This window comes from Columba livia, chromosome 5, assembly GCF_036013475.1.
Source record: "Columba livia isolate bColLiv1 breed racing homer chromosome 5, bColLiv1.pat.W.v2, whole genome shotgun sequence".
NCBI classification, from domain to species: Eukaryota; Metazoa; Chordata; class Aves; order Columbiformes; family Columbidae; genus Columba; species Columba livia.
Genome location: NC_088606.1, coordinates 38,141,001 through 38,160,881, shown reverse-complemented (window position 1 = coordinate 38,160,881; position 19,881 = coordinate 38,141,001). Strand labels below are relative to the sequence as shown.

The 19,881-nt window shown below is 40.1% G+C and overlaps 1 protein-coding gene across 1 annotated transcript in view; it reads left to right on the top strand.

The window, feature by feature from the left end:
* The window catches only part of MAP3K9 (mitogen-activated protein kinase kinase kinase 9), a 56,915-nt gene extending 45,390 nt beyond the window's left edge, over positions 1-11,525 (top strand). The window contains exons 7-11 of the mRNA XM_065064439.1: positions 471-593; positions 1,315-1,468; positions 5,977-6,089; positions 6,743-7,558; positions 8,830-11,525. Coding sequence (XP_064920511.1) covers positions 471-593; positions 1,315-1,468; positions 5,977-6,089; positions 6,743-7,558; positions 8,830-9,311 — 1,688 coding nt within the window. The 3' untranslated portion in view covers positions 9,312-11,525. The remainder of the gene's footprint in view (positions 1-470; positions 594-1,314; positions 1,469-5,976; positions 6,090-6,742; positions 7,559-8,829) is intronic.
* Positions 11,526-19,881: the final 8,356 nt, after the last annotated feature.

The following is a 19,881-nucleotide window of genomic DNA, read 5'->3' as shown; positions in this document are numbered from 1 at the left end:
TCTAGGATGATGGCTTAAACTATATTCTTAGTTTTCTGAGAGCTTGGCTGTTTAGAAGAGCAATGATGATAAAATGTGCATGTTAACTAGTCTTTAGGTCTGCAAACACCTTTTGCTGGTGGTTTTGCTTAGCTAAGAAGCTGAGAGATAAGGTGAAAGGAATTCAGACAGGGATATACTTTGGCATAAATGTCAGTCAGCTCATGGGGATCTATGTGTGCACGTGTATGTATCTCACACATACACTAAGAAAATATATCTTCGCGAGTGCACATCTTTGTTCTGAAGTAACTGTGTGTACGATGGAGGGATAAAAATTAGCTGTAAAACTTAATTTCAACATAGATCCTCTAAATTGCACTCCTTGAAGGTTACCATAAATTATTATTTTTTTTTTTCTTATATTAAAAAAAGAGAGTTTTAACTATATCTTTCTGCATTTGTTCTTATTTTTTTCTTTTGGTAAACAGATTTCCAGCATAAATTCACTGTGCAGGCTTCTCCAACGATGGATAAAAGGAAAAGCTTGATTAGTAGCTGCTCCAGCCCTCCTGCAAGTCCTACCATTATTCCCAGACTCAGGGCCATACAGTGTAAGGAGCTCAATGTAGTATTCAATTTGGGAAATGTGCAGTCTGTCAGCGTGGTAAGATGCCAAGATTCCATATCTAGGACAGGACTGTAAAATAAAAAAAAATAGTTGTTCCTATGATGTTTGCCTTATGCCCTGCATGTATGTGTTCAGAGAGAAAAGTGGAGTGTGTTGGTGATGAGGGGGGAGTATTACCTTAAAGTCCGGACCTTACTTACCCAAGTTCTTAAAATATTGCTGTTTGATTGTATAGAAAATACATTCCCTAGGTGTATGGATTAATCTTAAAAGATACAATTTTGCAGAATAGATCTGTGAAATGTTATTGAGGTGGATTAAGGAAAGAAAATCAAGGGCACTTGTTCCCATAATTAAACAGAATTAGGCAGACAAGAACGTATTGGAACTGAAAGGGATGTTAAGTAACACGTAGATTTGTATTGAATATCATGACATTTGTGTGTCTGGTATCAAACTGGTGGTTCTAAAAGATAAAGCGGTGATGAAATCTGTGGAGCCTATCTACTAATTTTGAAGGGATCTAGTTGTTAGATCTGTGTTGATAAATGGTCGGAATTATGGGAAAGAAGGAAAAACCTGAATGGGTTTTTCATTACTATTCCCATTCTGGCCTATGTTTTACTTTTATGTTGCTGTGGAACCAATTATTTAATTTGTCTGTTTTCCTTTCCCATTTTCCACTGTTCTTTCCACTTGTGAAGTGACTCCTGCTGAAAGCAGTAAAACGTGGGGACGAAGCTCAGTCCTTCCAAAGGAGGAAGGGGAGGAAGAAGAGAAGAGAGGCCAGAAGAAAAAGGGACGCACTTGGGGACCGAGCTCACTTTGTCACAAGGAGCTGGGTGCAGGAGAAGACAGGTAAGAGAGGACCTGGAACCAGACTGGTTTCCAGGTTCTAAAACTGGTTAGGAGCTGTCTCACTGGAGATTTGCCTGTCCTGTTGCAAGGACTTCTCTGCTTACAAACTTACTTGTTGTACCAGAGATATTAGAGGTTCAGAACCAATTACAAAACTGCATTGCATTAAATCCCTTGGTAAAGGTCCAGCACTGATCCGATGCTTTCACTGTCTGCTGTTACCTTGTGTGTATTTGTAAGCAGTAGAACTTCTCTTTAGCTATGCAAAACTGTTTCTCTGGTAGCTTTTCTTTATTTTCAGGCTCACCATCCTGTAATTTCATATCTTATCTGAAAATACATCTCTTTTACAATTCTCAGCTATGTTTTTTCTTGTCTTAAATGCTGCTATTTTAAAAGTGTCTGGTAGAGCCAGGTAAAGTTTTTTTCTTCAGGCTTTTGAACAGAATGTATACCTGGAGTGAAAACACCCTGAAAGTGGTTTTTTGCAGAAATACAGGTTGTACCTGGCCCTTTTTTATAGATTCTTGTTCTGTGGCTTTTTTTTGGTGTGTCTGTGTGAATTATTTATACCAGGATTCCAATGGACCATTGCCAAAGTGCTGCTTTAAATGTGAGAGTATTTGGATCTTCTCAGAGATTTGAACACGTTGTGATTTTTAGTGGAGCTTGAAACTTTTTCCTCTGCTAAAGTGATAGTTTGACTCTTGCCATATGTTTTTTTGCTGGGCAAATAAAATAACTGGTTAGAATTTATCTTTAATATTATGTGCTCAGATGTGAAATTCCTGGAAAACATGTTTATATAATTTATCACTATTGCAGTCCTTAGCAAGAGAGCCTGGATCTAAGTGTTCTAATGACATTGAATATGTTCTTCCTCAAAGGCAATCTTGACATGTTAACAGGGCAATGTGGAGGAAGCTTCTTCAGCTGCTGCCTGTGCTTTACCTGCTCTATAGAGGAAGTGTAGCACCCTACAGAATTAAAACAGACGTCACATTTTACAATCATTAATTGTATAAAAGGGCAGGAGATCACTGAAGCTGGTAGAAAAACACTTCTTCATTGAAATCACATTCTTAGTAATCTGGGAATAAAGCCCTTCGGTTTTCTGTTCATCACCTTCTCCAGGGAGACTTGATACAGCTATGGCTTTTTGCAGAGTCTCTGAAACATGATAATGTTGCTGAGAGGGCAGTAGAGCTAACATACAATGGACTACTGCTGCTTGCTGAGATCATGCCAGACTGCAGACTTATCTAAAGGGAACAGAGTTACAGTAAATATTACTGACTCAAAAGATAGAGTGCTTTCTATTTTTAGTACTTTTAAATTCTGATTTTAGAGAGTAGGGAGCTAAAAATTAGGGTAAAGTCCAGTTCAAGCCTTCTCCATGACACTGTTCTGGTAGCAGCAGTGCTGCTCTTCCAGCTGCTTACAAAACAATGTCATCAAAGGAACTTGAAGATTCATCTTTTTCATTATCTTCCGTGTGTTCTCTGCAGGAGGTAATTCAAAATTTATGCAAGAATGACATTGTGGGAATCGCAGTGAAATTCTCAAGCATGAGTAAGCTGACCTGTAATTAACATCAAGTAAAGGCAGTCATTAAAAGCTTATACAGTGATTATTCACCCTTCTGCATTTGTCTTTGAACATCAGGAATACACAGAGCAGCAGAAGGTTGCTGTGCTAGATTGCAGAGACCGCGACTGGATGAAGCTTTATGTTGGACTAGTGTTGTGACAGTTCAATTGTGATCTTATGGAATATTCTCAATGATATATGATGAAGTCTAAATTGTCTTTAAACCTGGCATTGATTAGCCCCAGTCTGTTATTACGGCATGGCTGATCTTTACCCTGTTTAAATTTTGACACTGTTGATGTTACTGGTTTTATGGAGGGTGACACTGGATTTGGGGCACTCACAATCCTTTACCTGTTATCTATTAAGTTCTTGCAAGCTAAATAGGGGTGAGCCTGGGAAGAGACACTTTTTATTCATGATAGTATTGTATTAATGCCTCAACATGGTGTTACAGAATGGTATTAAGACAACAGAGATGCTGTCTTACAGTTGTAGGGATGTTTTTTTGCAATTTTCTGAGCAGATAAGCCTTGTCACCTTTTCATTCCTAAAGAAAGGTGCTTTTCACTTCCCGATAAAAGGCGGCAACAGAGAAGTAACACAACCATAATAACTTTCCTGATATTTAACCCAAATAGATAACAGATACAAAGTCTTTAGGCTCCTGGATTGTCATGCTGGTGACTGAAATAGGTAATTTTGCTGCTAGTGCTTTCCAGTCTTTCCAGTTGCTCTTTCCTTGTAGCAGTAACAGATATCACTGCTGTAGTAGGAATGTACTCTAAGTTGGCATATTTTGATTTGCTTTTATATGCACGTTACTGTCTAGTTAAATAGGATGTGCAGCTGTCCTCTGTGCAACTCTCTGGGGTCTGCTTGTAATTTGGGAGAGAGAAAGACAAGGAGCAAAAAATAAAAGGCAAGGATGAAGATTTTTATAACCTTGAGGTAAATGTAGCAGGCCTTGAAATTATTGTGGTAGCTGTTTACCTTTCAGATTGAGCTGAGCTTTATCAGTAACAGCAAATTTTCAGTCTGTTTTTTGCAAGGGAAGATTGTTCTGAGAAGTCAAAAGGAAGCAAACTAAGTTGATGTGTCCTGCTGTACAATAAAGGGCAATTCTCAAGACCCTTTAGATAACTGTGACTGTAAACTGCGGGCTAAACTGAAGTTTACTGTTGCCTTTCATCCTACTTGTCCTAGCTATGCATGTTGTACACATGGATAATTTAGATACAACGTACATTATTTGGTGGATTGAGTTACATAGCCAGTATAGTATGGAGGGGGTAAATCAGGATAGAGACCCAAACACTGAACTGCATCTCTGTTGTAAAGCCATGTGGTTGTCAGTCTTCTCAAGCAGGATTCAGCACTCTGCTGTCTGGGTTCAAGTTCATAGCAGGGTACTTCGTGTACCAGAATGGTTAATGGGGGGAAGATGATGGACTTCGTTAACAGCTGAGAACTGTACCGTATCCTTTTAGTGTGATGTCATCAACCAGCTGAGTTTGGATCTTGTGACCTCATTTTAGCAATATAGTTTGGTGATGAGTTAGGCATGTCGGTTAGGTAGAGAATAGAAGAAAAATACATGCTAAGGAAAAAAAAAACCCTGATATAATACAACTTCCAGTTTTTAAATCCTGGGATGGAAGCCATCTTAGAAATGCAGAATGATTCTGGTGGAAAATATGACTCATGAGAGATAATTCATTACAATCCTTCCCTTACAGAGAAAGAAGGATATAAGTACAGAGAAGTTATGTGCCTTTGATCAAAGGACAATGGAAGTTAGTAATGGAGCTGGAAGAGATCTCATCTCTTTTGAGTTTTCTGTTCTTTCAGTAACAACTAGATGCTCTTGTAGGTCTGCTTGAGATCATTCACATTACCCACAGCTTTTTTTGCTCCTTTTATTCAGTTTCTGACTATCTTAAGTGCCTGTTAGCTTTTCACCAACACTATCATGTGTTTAATTTTGGAGTTTGGAGAAAGGCACCACAAATCTCACGTTCAGACAATATTGCTAACTGAACAATAAAAGTTTGAGTGTTGATATGTCAGAAAGTGATGTCAGTTACTAAAGATGTTTCTCATGTCATGAATGTACAGCAGGGAACAAACAGGGTGATGGTAATGAACACCTCTGAATAGGGACTGCTGATAACTGAGGTGTCATGTGACAAACCTTTAAATGCAGGTGATTTCAAAGCAGGGATTTGGTTTGGGGATTTTAACTTGTTTTGTTTTGTTCACGTTGGTTTGGGTTTTTTTTTTTGTTTTTTTTTGGTCTGTAACTAAATGAAACAATGACATGATTTATGATTTTAGTTACCTGTTTTTTTGTAGTCTGGAAGTTATGCTTTTAACTGTTTGTACTTCAGTGCAGTGTTTTCTTCACAGAGGAGATATCAGTCAGGGCCTATAATACAGGGGCATGACTTTGCTGTTATAATGACTTTAACGTATTATTGTCCTAGATAGTGATCTTTGACTTTCATTGTTCATTTGTATTTCACATAAAAATGGTTTTGGAGGTATTTTTTACGTCCTCCTGTTGAGCACTTTATTTTTTCATGCCATGGTAGGTTTGCCTTGGTTTAAAAAGAAAATGTTTAATCTGATGTTTGTAGAGGTGCTTTATATTATTCTGCATTCATAGCTGTTGGTTATCAGCAGAGATCTTTTGACTGCCATGGTCTAATAAATGAAGGATGGGCTTCCTGACTTTTTTTGTATTTTAAAGTGCTGTAAAGATGTTGCAAAATGTCCTGCTATGGGAGGACTTCAAATCTATGTGATTAAGATGGATACCTGCATGCCCAAAGTAGAGCAATAGAGAATATAGAAGGGGGGGAATGAAAATTGGTTAAGAACATGGTACATTTTCTCTCATCTTTTTACTATTTCAGTTTGAAAGCTCTGGTAGAAGGCTACAAACAGTGGTCGTCCAGTGCACCGAACCTTGGGAAGATTCAGAGAACTGCACCTGCTTTTCCAGGATTCACCAGCTTAGCAGAGATGGGTAAAGGAATTCCCTGGAATTTATATTCTTATCCCCACTTCCATTCACATTTGAATGAACCCTTCCTTTCCTGAACCTTCACCTGGTACCTTACAGCAATATTTTAATTTTGGTGCTGTTTTTCTTTTATTCTTTGTGGAGTAGCTAGTTTCTTCTTCTGGATTTTCTTTTTGTTCACCTATCTGCTTGTGCTTCTTATCTGTCACGCTAACAAGTTTCTCTTAATTCCCCTCTAGCTGCATGCTACTTCTCAGCTCCTTTCCTGTTAATGATATTTAAATATGCAGCATGGTTATACCTTCACTTGTCGGAAAATAAGGAGCCTTTTGCTTCTTGCTCCCAAACGTGCATATTTACTCTAGAAGTAACTGAGGTGTAGATTGCTTCTGAAACACTATTCTGCAGTTGATTGCAAGCAGATTAACGTGTCACTAGTTTCTTCCACTTTGATAGTACTTCCACTTACTTGTCTTGGCCTATCTGCTCTGGAGACAGTAGCCTATGAGTATCTGGCAGTTGGTGAAGGATGCTTGTGATTAGGACAGTTGCATTTTATGAGGAAAAGCTTAATTTTCATGTATATTTGTAAGACAGCAAAATTTGCCTATGAAAATGTTCCATCCATGCAAAGTCTGTTTTCATTTGCTTTCCAGATGATGAAGACAGCGAATGTCTTAATGGAGAGGGAAAAGGGCACCCTTCACCAGGGCACAATCAGTCATACCTCTGCATCCCATTTCAGAAGAATGAAGACTGGGATGGCCCGTCTAGTGATGCCAATGAGGAGTCCACCCCTGTGAACTCTGCTACTAGTACCCCACAGCTGACACCCACCAACAGCCTCAAACGTAGTGGTTCCCACCACAAGCGATGTGAGGTTGCATTGCTCGGCTGTGGAGCTGTGCTGGCTGCTGCAGGCTTGGGTTTTGATCTGTTAGAAGCAGGAAAGTGTCAACTGCTGATTGAAGAGGAGCCAGAGGCACCCAAGGAAGAGAAGAAGAAGCGTGACAGCATTTTCCAGAGAGCTGGACGCCCCCGCAGGAGCACTAGTCCACCTTCCCGAAAGATCTTCAGGAAAGACGATCCCATGTTGTTGCTAGGCGAGCCATCCACATCCCTCACCCTTCTTTCCCTGTCTTCCATTTCCGAATGTAATTCCACCCGCTCCCTGCTACGCTCAGACAGTGACGAGATTGTGGTGTATGAAATGCCTGTCAGCCCAGTGACAGTCAAGGCTCCCTTGCCAGCCATTACCAACCCACTAGTCAATGTCCAAATTGAGAGGTTCAAACAAGACCCCAACCAGTCCCTGACTCCCACACACGTGACAGTCTCTTCCCACACCCAGCAAAGCGGGCACAGGCGCACACCTTCCGATGGGGCCATCAAAGGGAGTGGACTAATTGTCAATGGGTGCCCAACCAGTGGATGCCCTTCCAGTAGCTGTTTAACTGGAGCACTGGGAGCAGGTAGGTTTTCAGCCATCGTCCTTTTCCTCTTCAGGATAAAAACCCAAACAGTGTGATTTCTTGTTAGGAGGCAAACACGTTGCTTTTACAGCATCTGTTGTGATGGTCAATCCATTAGAAGAGCTTATCGATACCGTCTTTACACAAATAATGAGCAGAATAATGCAGTAATGGTGTCTGTCCCAGTAGCTCTGCGCTAAGGAACTCTCTCTGATCCCATGCTGTGAGGGGGAGCGTAGTATTGTTTCTTAGACAAAGATGGTGCCAAAGTACAAATATTGCATATTTTTAGCAGTTCCTCAAGATTCCATCTCCATTGTCTTTATACATTTGTTTGTATTGCTGTTAAAATTCAAAGTAAATTCTTATCCCTATGGCAGTGAAAACTGGATCTCTAAAGCACTTTAAGCTGTGCCACTGTTACTCTTATTCTTTTGCAAACAAGAGAGATCTTCCTGGGTAGGTAGTGTTCTCACTGTTGCAGTGTATAGGAATGGCTCTGACTTGATAACATAAAAAGTGTTTTCCTGTTTTCTTGACCTAGTAATTCAGATTTTAGAAAAGAGGACTAGAATAATAAATTAAAATCCAATTTAATTAGACTTTTCCCAATGGTAAAACAAAATGTGAGGTTGTCTGTTGAATGGCAGTCTGCAGTAAAATGTAGGTTAATGCAGCTGAGAATACTCATTAAAATGGTATTAATGAAAATTTAAAAGTTATGTTGTGTTTATTAAAAAAAAACCCAAAAACCAGAAACCAAAACACCCTCACCCCTAAATGAAAACAAACCAGGAAGCATCCGCAGTAGGTAGTGTTAAATGACTCTTCCAGGAACTTAGTCCCTCTGCTGCAAACAGGTGTCACATATCCTGCTGTGCAAGTGTCTGCCTGATCCATTCAAGCTGTAAATGGGTAATGTGCCCTTGGAAGGATTTGGAGAGTCCTCACCTCTGGTAGGAGGTCAAATCTATGCTCTCCAGTCTGAAAACTGAAGAAAGCAAATGAAAGAGTGCACAAAACTTGCTGCTTGTGCTATGTCAGTGAAACAGGTGTCTTGTGTTGAGAACAGTGTAGGAATAAAAAAAGCCAGTTATTCACTTCAGATTGGTGTAATCTTGAAGATAAGGGGTTTGTAGATTCTGAATGGAGGCTTTCTGCTTTGAAAATGTTTTCACAATGTGCGTAAAATAATTTAAGATCTATTGGAACCATTTAGCAGTGACATCTAACATGTTTCCCTTTTCTCTTACATTCTCTGTTTTGGATAGGTGTGTTAAAAACACCTAGTCCAAGTAGAGATCCCAATGAGGTCCCTCGCCTGCCAGACCCCAACCTTGTTTTTCCTCCAACCCCGAGACGATGGAATGCACAGCAGGACCCCACACTGGAAAGACCCAAGACATTGGAGTTCCTGCCTCGGCCACGTCCTGCAGCCAGTCGGCAGCGGCTTGATCCCTGGTGGTTTGTGTCACCCAGCAATGCCAAGGGTGAATCTTCTGCCAACAGCTCAAGTACTGATACTCCAAGCAATCTGGACTCTTGTTTTGCTAGTAGCAGCAGCACTGTAGAAGAGAGACCTGGACTGCCTGCACTGCTTCCTTTTCAGGTGGGTCCTCCTGCAGAGGAGCGGACACTGTTGGACATGGATGCTGAGGGGCAGAGCCAGGACAGCACCATTCCGCTATGCAGAAGTGAACTTAACACACACAAAGCTGCAGCATATGAACTCAAGCAAGAATTCTGGTCTTAGTATGAAATCCACTGGGGACAGTGAGCCCCTATAAATTCAATCTTACTTTTTTGCACTGAGAATGCACTTTGAAGACAGATGAGATGAAGGGATGCTACAGAGATCATACGGTGCTGCCTCTGCTGAAGATGTGTTGTTTCACTGCCTGATTTTTGTCTGCAGTTGGATGTAACTCAGCAACAAAAAGCTGCTGACTTTTGCTGTGGGGTTTTTCTGTAGTCTTCCCTGTCCTCTTATTGCAGTTTGAGTCTGCAATGAGCTAAAATTATCATATCAAAGTCCTTGTTACTGACCTTGCAGGATTTGGCACTTGCAGTAAGTATATTGGTATCTAACCTGGTATTAATCAGTATACCCAAAACTCAAATATTTCACTACAGCAAACACCAGTGTTTGATGTTGTCCCAAGGAATCCAGGACGGAAACAAGTGAATATCTGGAGACTACCTTCTCTGAAATGTATTCAGATCATTAGATAGGCCTTGGAATCATGGTACCCCCACTGAAGGAGCAGAAGTAGCTATCTTAGACTCGCTTGTCCTCTTTTGCTCATGTGATAGCGCAAGGTGGGACAGATTGCAGAGGAAGGGCATGGCATCTCCACTGGTGGAGGTCTTTGAGAACAAACTAGGCTGTTGGAAAAGAGTAGGTGTAGTTGATCCTGGCTTCAAGGCAGGTTGGATGGACCTCAGTGTTCTCTCGAGGTCCCTCTCAGCCCTGTTTTTCTATGACCTTGCACTTTCAAAAAAGATGAAGTCTTATGGTACGGCTGCTTACTCTAGCTTGCTTTTTTCTGTTTCAAAATCTGGTTCCATCAGCCTCCTTTTCCCTCATAGTCAAGCTGCCTCAGCTTTGGGAAGGGAGTTAGTAGGAACTCTTTCTTTAAAGCTGTGTTGGCTTGCAAAAGTAAGTTATGTGTCCTCTCACTCTTTTTTTCTTCCTGTTTTTTCTCCTTATGCTTTTTAGGAATGGCCCCTGAAACCCAAGACTGTTCCTATGCACGCTGATACTTGTTTAAGGCTCTTTGGAAATTGAGGCTTGTGTTAGTAGTTGCATTGTGCAAACAGGAATCACAACATCTGGATACTGTTTTATTTGGTGACTCACTGTGTGACCTTGGGCAAATAATGCAACCTCTGTGCCTGAATTTCCCCATCTGTAAATAATAGGGATAATACCTACCTCACAGGGGGAGGGGTTGGGACATATGTGGTAGATATAAAGTCCTTTGAGATCTTTGAGTGAAAGACCCTATAGACATGTAAAACATTATTCTTGTTCAAATATGAAAAAACTCCTGACTCTGGAGCAAGAACAGACCCCTGTCTTGAAGGAGAAAGTCACACAAATAAGGTGTTCCAGTGCTCACAGCTTTCTGTATAGAGACTCAAGCGTGTCTGTGCCTCTGCAGGTTTATCTTACTGGCTTTTATGAGAGCTTCACTCTTGCCCATTTTCAGCATTTTAAATAAGGGATGCGGCCTGTATGCGAGTGCCATAAGGTAGACCGTTTATTGCAGGATACAGCATATCTGTTTACTCTTTCTATACAGGTCTGTGCTCATTTTGCTAATCTACTGACCATTGGGGTGCAAATAACTGATTTGGCAGTGCTGCCAGCACAGTGGTCAACCTGTTCAGGAAGTCCAGTCCTGTTGGGAAGGCAGTGTGGCCAAATACTTTGCTGCAGCTGTCAGCACAGAGAATCTGAGTGTTTAGATGTTTGTAACCTGATGTTAAAAACCAGCATGTGTAGAGAAGTATTGTACTTAAGGTTTTTAAATTCTATTTGAGGGCTAAAACCAGCATGTTGCTGTTAGCCAAGTGCACCCCTTTTTCAAGCAATTACAGTATGTTTTCATGTAGAAAGTTCACACATTTCTTGTTTATCACATGCCATGAAATGTGTTTAATGGCAGAAGTACTATTTGCTGATTTCCCCATTGAATGCGCCAGCCTTAATAGTGCTACACTAGCTGCTGAAGCTGGATGGACTGTTGACTGCGTAGACAAGGTATTCTGGTGTGGAGCTCAGATACTAACGTTTCCGATGCTTTTGGTAAATGTAGGCCTTCAGCATTCTTGATTTCTTAATCATCCATCCTTTTGCTTTCCATTTCTGAAACTCAGTTTGTGATCCTGAGGCTAAAAAAAAAAAAAAAGGCAAAACCCATCCAAAACAGATGATTTGTTTTGATTGTGGTATAGAAATAAACTCAAGGAAAGCCAGTCGGAGGCTGTCAGAAGGACTTGAAGCAGAAGATCAAAACAAGCCATTTTTCCTAGTCTCGCTTACTATTCTGAAAAGTCTGAAACAAAACTTGATCAGCTGTTCTGAAATATAATGCTTTCCATTCAAAAAGTATTATCACAGAAGTCAAAGGAAGCATCATCCACTCTGCAAAGACATCACCTGGAATAGCTCTGTTCAAACGGGAATCTTTAAAACCTACCTACTTGTGTGAAATAGGAGGTTACATTTCTATGTCACATTGGTTTAACTCAGACCACCAAGCTTTCTCGTAGTTGACCGGTTGCTTTCACCAAGTGAACCATAAGGTTTCTGTCAAGTTCCCCGCAGGTAAGACAGCTGTGAAGCCAAGTTGTTCTGTCACCTCTTTTGCTTAGGAAAGTTGAGGATGAAGTATCAAAACCCCTTCCCACTGTCTCCCTTTGAGATGAAGGTGGAGTGTAGCTGACCTGTCAGAAGTATTTTGCTCTGAAGAGCATCTTCCCTAATGCCAAATGGACATTGCAACATCAAAGGAACTTGGGTAGGACAGACGACAAGGAGTCAAGGCTCCGGATCAGAGTTTCCAACCTAGATATTCCCTGTCACAAAACTGCATAATGTTTGGATCAGGCAGGAATCTGTTGTAGAAACAAAGCTGTTGGCTTTAGCAGGTGGAGTGGTATTCTCTGACAGGCAGAGGGGCCTCTCAAGGCAGAGTTGTCAGATGTTTTACCTTATGCACCCCAGAAGCTGTTGTAACTGGTGTCCTGAGGCCCAGAGGCTATGTGCATGTTTAAGCTAGCTGGTAACCTCTCCCTGTATCCATCTATCCCATCATGGCTTGATTTCTCTCCTTTCTTAATCTGTTGGGTTTTTTCCTTCCCAGTTGTGGGACCTGAGGTACTCTAAATCTCCAGAGTGGTGTTTCACTCCGGTCCGTTAGATATTGAGAAGATACAAGCCAGTCAGCTCACAAATCCTTTATTCTGCTGGTTGCTGGTATTCCCATTTGTCATGGAGACAAAAGTTTCAAAATTATCTTGACCGACGCACCTTTCTAGCAGTATTCCTGAGAAAGATGGTGAAAACCTTGCTATAGAATTTTAACAAATGTATTGTTTCTTAAATATCTGAATAAGTTGCACATATTTTTGCTGAGAAAATGAGAAGAAAATGAGAGCACGAAATCATTGAGCAGTCGAAAATATAATGACAAAAAAGGAAAATATGTTAAAGTAATTACAGGGCTCACAAAGAGGAAGTGACGTTTTTTAACTGATAATAGTAAGATTGTTGCTGAGAGAAATTTTTCTGCTCTGGAAATCGTTATGTATTTTCTATTAAATAGTCAGCTGTCAGTATGTATCCTAAATCAGCACATCAGTTACACAAAATAGTGAAAAACATTTGCCAGCCCTTCAAAAGATGCTCTCCTTGTAGCCTTTTTTGTTTTTTCCTGTAAAATTGGAGGAAAGCACAGACATAGCAACCAGTGGAAAAAATTACAGATTTTTTTGATAAATTCGTACTGGTTTCGCAGAAATTGTGTGTGGGATAGGCAGAGAGAAGAAAGCTTTTGTGTCAAAACTAAGGTGGTAATACTTAATGCATTTTTTTTTTTTCTAATACTGTTGCTTCCTATGGGCTGCAAATGTTCTGTTTTGCCCACAAGTAGGTCTTACGTCCTTTCAGAGGTGCAAATGTAACTTTCTGTAGGTTGTGGGTTTTTTTTTCCTTCGGATTATTACTTTAGTGGGTTGATATTCAGTATGGGACAGGGAACCTCAGTGAAAACATTCTTTTTGTAGTGGTTTACTAACAAAATTAATATTTGCAAAGTGGATATTTCATTATTGATGTGGAAAGACCTGTTTTGGTTTGGCATGCTTTTATGATGAAGTATTTTTGTGTACCTCTAGGAATGGGAGTAGTTGCCTTCCTCTTCATAGCATGACTTTATGGACAATACTGCATAGAGATGTTGCTTCGATATGTCATGAAACAGAGATACCTCTCGTTCTGTTGAAGGTGAGGTGGTAATGGTAAAGAAAGGCTTTTGCCACCTGGAGTGTTCCGCTATATAGAAAATGACAGGAAACCTCCCATCTTGAGTCACCTTTCTATCTTGAGCTTAATTTTTATTTGAAACTTAATTCATCTCTGCGGGATGAATATGGGAGCTGGGGTCCTATTAGATGTATGGAACCAAACCTAATACTGTATCTCAAAACTCAATGATAGCCAGTTACTTCTGTAAGTAATTTTAAGCTAATATTAATAGTTTTGTTTCTTTTGGGGGTATTTAAACACTTCTTCTTGGAAAAAGTGCTTATTGCTTTCTAACCTTTTCCATGTGTTTTGGAAAAATTCTCAGGAACTCTCACCAACTCTGTGGCAAATGAGGAGGCTTATTTCTTGCACAATGGTGCAGGTCCTCCTTTTGGCTTCACTTCGCATTATGAAACAAGGATGCCTAGAATTGGAAATGGAGATTTCTGATCCTTACCCTGTCGCTACAGAACAGTTTCTTAGCTTCTGTATTTGTAACTGACTTGAAGCTATAATTTGGGTAAAACTGGACATTAAGAGTGAGGGGATAGGCATGTGTTAAAACATATTTGCAAACAAGCAATAAATACAGCATGTATGTGCAAAGAGAACCAAAACATACTCATGCTGTCACAGAGGATAACTTTCAGACTTCATAAACTTTTGGTTGACCATGTAATTAAGAAATCTTTAGGAAATAATGCCTTCCTATGTTTTTTTGTTAAGTTTCCTGTTGTAAGATTAGAATATGGTGGGTGGTTTGCACAGCCAGTGGTTATGTATGTAGCTGAACAGAAAAGATCTTTAACCAAATTTTTATCTTTTTTTTTTTTTTTTTGTTCTGTTTCCAATACAGTTTGTGGTTTAGATTTTCCTTTTGTGTGTGTGTGTGTGTGTTGAAGGAAGAAAAGAGTCTTAAGAAGAATTTCTGTATATTGTTTCCTCAGCCCTCCTTCACAGTTTTGTGAGGTGGTATGGAAATGCATTTATGGCTTATTTTGCTGCTTCCTCTATTGAACCTGCTAGTAGAAAGTCACATGCTGCAGCTAAAATGTGCGTTTGCTTTTGTTTTTCCTCATGCTCAGCTGTTTTAAGCAGTTTTGCTGTTGATCAGTGATGAGTACAGCTTCTGAAATAACCTGCATCAGCTTTTTTTTGTACCTTAAAAATAGTCATTCCCAAGCTAAAAGGTGTGTGTGCTTGATTAAGAGGTAATTTCCCCCTGGTGACTGGGTGGTGGGTCTGCTTGAGCTACTGGAATTACTGTTCTCTCTAACAAGGATCTGCCTTTTTTTGCAACTGGAAAGTCTTCAGCATCTCATCAGTGTTTGTGTACAAGAAAAGCAGTTCATCTCCTTCTGTACTGAAGTGAAAAATCTTTTTTTTTCCTTTGGTTCTAAATGACCAGGAACATAATTTTCCTACTGAGAATGGTTTCTTGGACTGTTTGCTTTTTGTTTTAAGCCTGTGAAATACATATGTATGTGCTAGGTGCATCCTGTATTCCTAGGTGCCTTCTGTCTCACATGCCTCTTTGCATGGGGGCCTGAGGTTGGTTTTTGGAGGGAACACCTGGTTGTAGCGTTCAGTACTGTGGTGTTCTTCATCACACATTGGGCCAAATACCAGCACAGTAAATATTTCATGTCCTTCCATTTACCAACGTGTGTACACACCTGTGGAAAGAAGTTCGCTATCCCCGGCTCTCCTTACCTCTCAATGGGAATTCTGCCCCCGTCCCATCTTTATCGGTGATTCATTCTTGTTACTGTAGGACTTGGACGCTTAAGACAGAACCTGATACCTGTTTTAGGTGTGCTTTGACCTAAAATGTTTTCAAACTAGAAGGGTAAGACACAACTGGGAAAGTGAAAGCAGAAGTTGGCAGGAAATAGGGAATAAAAGAGTGAAATTATTATCCTTGATGTAATAAGCAGAGGACAGAGGAATACTAGCTGCTTGCTAATTTCTTGGCATCATGGGTAGGTTGGGTCCTAAAGAAGAATTTGAGGAATGTGTAGTTACTTAATTTGTGGTTAGTTTTATTTTACTCTGAGCTACCTCATTTGTAGAGATACAGTGGGAAGAAATTATAACTTGTGTAAGAATTGCTCTCAGTAGGTGGTTGAGGCTGGAATGATGGGAGGACAGAGGTAAACACTTGTATTTGGCTCTTTGACATGCAAATTCCTGATGGAAAAAATGAAACCAGCAATTCAGTTTTATAACTTAAAATTATACTTGCTTTTACTATGTGTGTCTCCAAAATAAACAACATATGACAAGGCAGGGAATTTTTCTTGATGGTTTCTGACCTGTGGAAAAGCTGGTTGTCCACAGGACAAAAGGTGGTGACTTTGTATAGGTCACTACTGCTTTTATAAGCAAAGGTGTGTTTTTTGAAAACAGATTTTTTTCAAATAATCTCACATGCTCATAAAGTTGATCCAGCATACAATCCCGATTGTTTCCCTGTGTTGGCAGTATTGCTTTCCTCACGTCTCAGATCCTAATGCAGTCCTTGTTGTGTCTGAATGCTAATAACATGCAGACAGTCCAATATAGCAAGTATTAAGAAACCATGACACATTTTTACTGTGTAGTGTAGAGGATTTATAAGCTCAGTTTGAAGTGGGCTACTGTTAGGTCTGTAGCCAGTGGGTCAGATGGATGCACAGCATAGCAGAAGAGAGCCTAGAACAAACCTGCAGGAGAAATGCCAAACTTTAATTTGTTTAAAGTAAATTATTTGAACACTAATAGTGTTGGGGGGTGGGGAGAAGGCCCTTCATTATTCAGAAATACTTTTCTAGGATCTTGTGCATGCCCAAATTTTAGATTCCAGGATAGCTAGTGAGAACCTACATTGTCTTGAAAAGTTGTTGGCTGAAACCCCAACATAAGACCAGAATAATGAATTTTATATATGCTATTTCTGAGTGATTGACACTGTCTCCCTGTTCTACCTTGATTGTTCCAGTTTAACCATTTTCTTAAGAATAGATGTTAAGGTTGGATAAAGCTAATCTCCTTGTCTTGAGGAGAGATACATGGGTCTGAGGAAGAAGAAACATTGTTCTAGCTATGTCCCGATGTTTTTGTGTCTCGCTGTCTTACCAGTAGAGGTTATAATGGAGCAGGAGGACATGCTGGTGTTTTTCCAAGCTTCATTTATAAGAATGCTGCTAACAGCAGATTTCAGTATATAAATGAACAAGTTCTTTGGGAACCCTTGTTATATGGTTTCTCCTCACTGAGTTTCAGAACAAACCTGGCCTCTGATTACTGTATGGCATAGTGCAGGTGCACACTGGGCTTCTTCAGTTTATATCTGGAGGAGGACTGAGCTGCTGCTGCTTCTTTTGGGTTCTTCTGGAAGTTGTGGATGTCGCCACTTTGGGTTACTTGGATGTGGCCACTTCTCTGCTTGAGTAACGTGTTTTCTCCCAGGCCCAGTCTGTGTCGCTAAATGAGTTGTCACCCTCGACTGATTGCCCAGATATTCATTAGTAGACTTTTTCTTCTGTTTTGCATGCTTTAGTGAGCAGCTCTTACAATGTCAACAGGGTGAAAATTTGTTTCTGAATGAGGCAGCTAATATCTCCGAGCTGACTTTTCACACTGCATCTCAAGCAGATGTTCATGTATCAGTTCTGCTCTGTTTTCAAGGTTATCTTGACAACCATAACATCCAGAAATCTTAGACTGTAAAGAATAAAGCCACAGCAAAAAAAAAAAAAAAAGAGGGGAAGAAAAGAAGAAAGCAAATGCATATGAGTGTTTGCCAGTTGCGTGGTTGAGTTTGGCCAGTGCTCTTTGCAGAGAGGAAAAGCCATTCTTGTGCAACATAGCTTTTTTGGGGGGATGGCTAAATTTGAAGTGAAGAATATACCTGGGTTCACTTAAAGTCAGTAGGAACCAGTGCCCTTCATATTTGACAGCTAAATAAGAAAGCATGTAAAGCTAAGAACATGTAGTAGTGAAAGTTCATGTTTAGGGTAATCAACTTTCAAGTTAAAAGGGAAGAGGCCTCAATTCAAGAAAGCCCTTCATCACATACTTAAACATCACTGAAGTCAGTGGAATGTATCTGAGTCAAAATGCACAAGACCCCAATTCAGGAAAGCTCTTTTAATCTAGATTGGGGGATTGTCCCATAGAGATTAATGGTGAAGAACCAGGCTCTATACTGTGATTGTCAGAGGGAAAAGTCAATTTACCTGAGGAAAGAGTTACTACACAAGCCTCTGGGTAAATTCTGGTTTGATTGCCGACTCTTGTGGCCTTCCCATGACTGCACATGCCATACCTATTTGACTGCTAATTCTTACCATAAACAGGGTAAGCTTTGAGAATGTTTTCTGACACAAGAGAACAGCGACTTTTGCATTAGCAGATTGCCAGCTGTAGGGGGGCAGTAAGTAGTGTGTGGAGGTCGTATGTGCAAATGTCCATTTAACCTGAGGCCTTATCTCAGGTGGTTTTTTAATTTCAAAAATGCATCCCTGCAAGCTGGTGGACAGACCTGACAAGTTCAGCAGTGATCAACATCCACCCCTGTTACTGGAGCTCTTGGGTTCTGTTTGGCAGCTGTTGGCTCAGCACTTCGAGCTGGTATATATGATTTCTTTCTCATAAATTCAGAACAAGCTGGAAATATCTGAGATATGGAGATACCTGAAATACAGGCTGATATGGAGTGGGCAGGGCAACCAACAGTGGTGGAAAATCAGGGAAAATACCTGTGCTTTTAACAATGTCTCTTCTGTGGCTTTGAAAGTCCAAGAATTTCTCAGCCAGAGAATGTATTTCCTCCCTCTTTTTATAAGCTACTTCTTTCATTTGCCTTACTAATTGTGGATCTGCTCCTGCTTCTATTTAAAGCCAGATGCAAAAATCGGTGACCTGACTTTCCTAGGTACAATGTTGTAAATCTGAAGAACCAAGTGAGTAGATGACTGTAGTATAAGATCATGCCCCCATGTCTGTTCTTTTGAGATATGGCGTAGTTCCTGCTTGTGTTGAAATCACTGTGTGGAGGGTGGTGGGTACTTCATAAGGAATTCCAAACTCTGCAGGACTGGAATTCATCTTACAACTTCAGTATTTCAGTCTGGTTTTGGAGACCTCTGTATGTCTTCTGTTCACGGTGTTCAAAAGTCTCTTGCTATGGAAGTAGCACCTGAAGGTATGTTTTTCCCGAAGAACCTGCAGTGAAGCAGTTACATTAGCGAATGGTGATGTACCCCAGAGTTAAGTAAAATAACAGAGGCCACCAAGTTTTTCTTGTTTGTGTGATGAAATGTTGTCAAATTAAGTGGTTTGTTGGAGCCTTCCTTTAACTTCTGTGCAGCAGTAAGCTTAGAGGAAAAGAAGATTGCATTATTTTTAAAAAAGCTTTATTTGTGACCCGGACTTGTTGCCTCTGACCTTCTTGGGCTTAAATAGTTAAATTATATTAATGTCCAGTTTGTTTCACTGTAGGTAATACATCAGCTGAATACTCTTGTGCATAATCTACTGTATCTTTCCTCTGTTCTGTGTCAATGTATTACGTGTATTTGGATTACAGTTCTTTTTTTGTATTAAATTATTTTATGTTATAGAACAATATTTAAGCAAAGCAAAGAGCTAATGAAAGTTGTTGGCGTTTTGGGATTTCTTTTCTCTTTGCTCCTTTTTTTGATGTACTGTAAATTGTAAACCAAGGATGCCAAGCAGGCTTGGTTCAATGGCTAAAATTATTGTATTACAGTGTAATGCTGATCTAGGCCTTGTCTCAACACTAGAGCACACAGACTTGAATAAAACTGTTATAAAAGTGATCGTCTTTAGGCCTTGAGTTCTTGGGTTTGTGCTTCAAATAATTTTGAGCAGATATTTAGAATAGCAGTGGTATTACCTTCCTCTGAGGAATTCAGACTATTTGTCGGTGCTACAGGAAGTTTATTTTTCTTTGCTAGATGTCTTGGTCCTGATCAGCTATTTCAGCTCTGGGTTCTCCATCGGGTTTTTGAAATCTGTTTTTGCAGAACCCTAGACAGCTTGGTATCAGTCTTGGCACACAGTACCTGCCTGCTAACCCCCTTCTGGCGTTTCTCTGAATAGGGTAATTAATTGCATACCATTTTTATTTCTGTTCTGTCAGCTTAAGGTTATTCTGCTCTTTATTTAGTATCCCAGCCAGAACGTGAATCTGAATGCCTGGATCTGGAGCTAATGCAGTAACACGTTTTGTGCATGATGACATTTAACAGATGGTTTAGATTCACTTCTAATGCTGCATCTT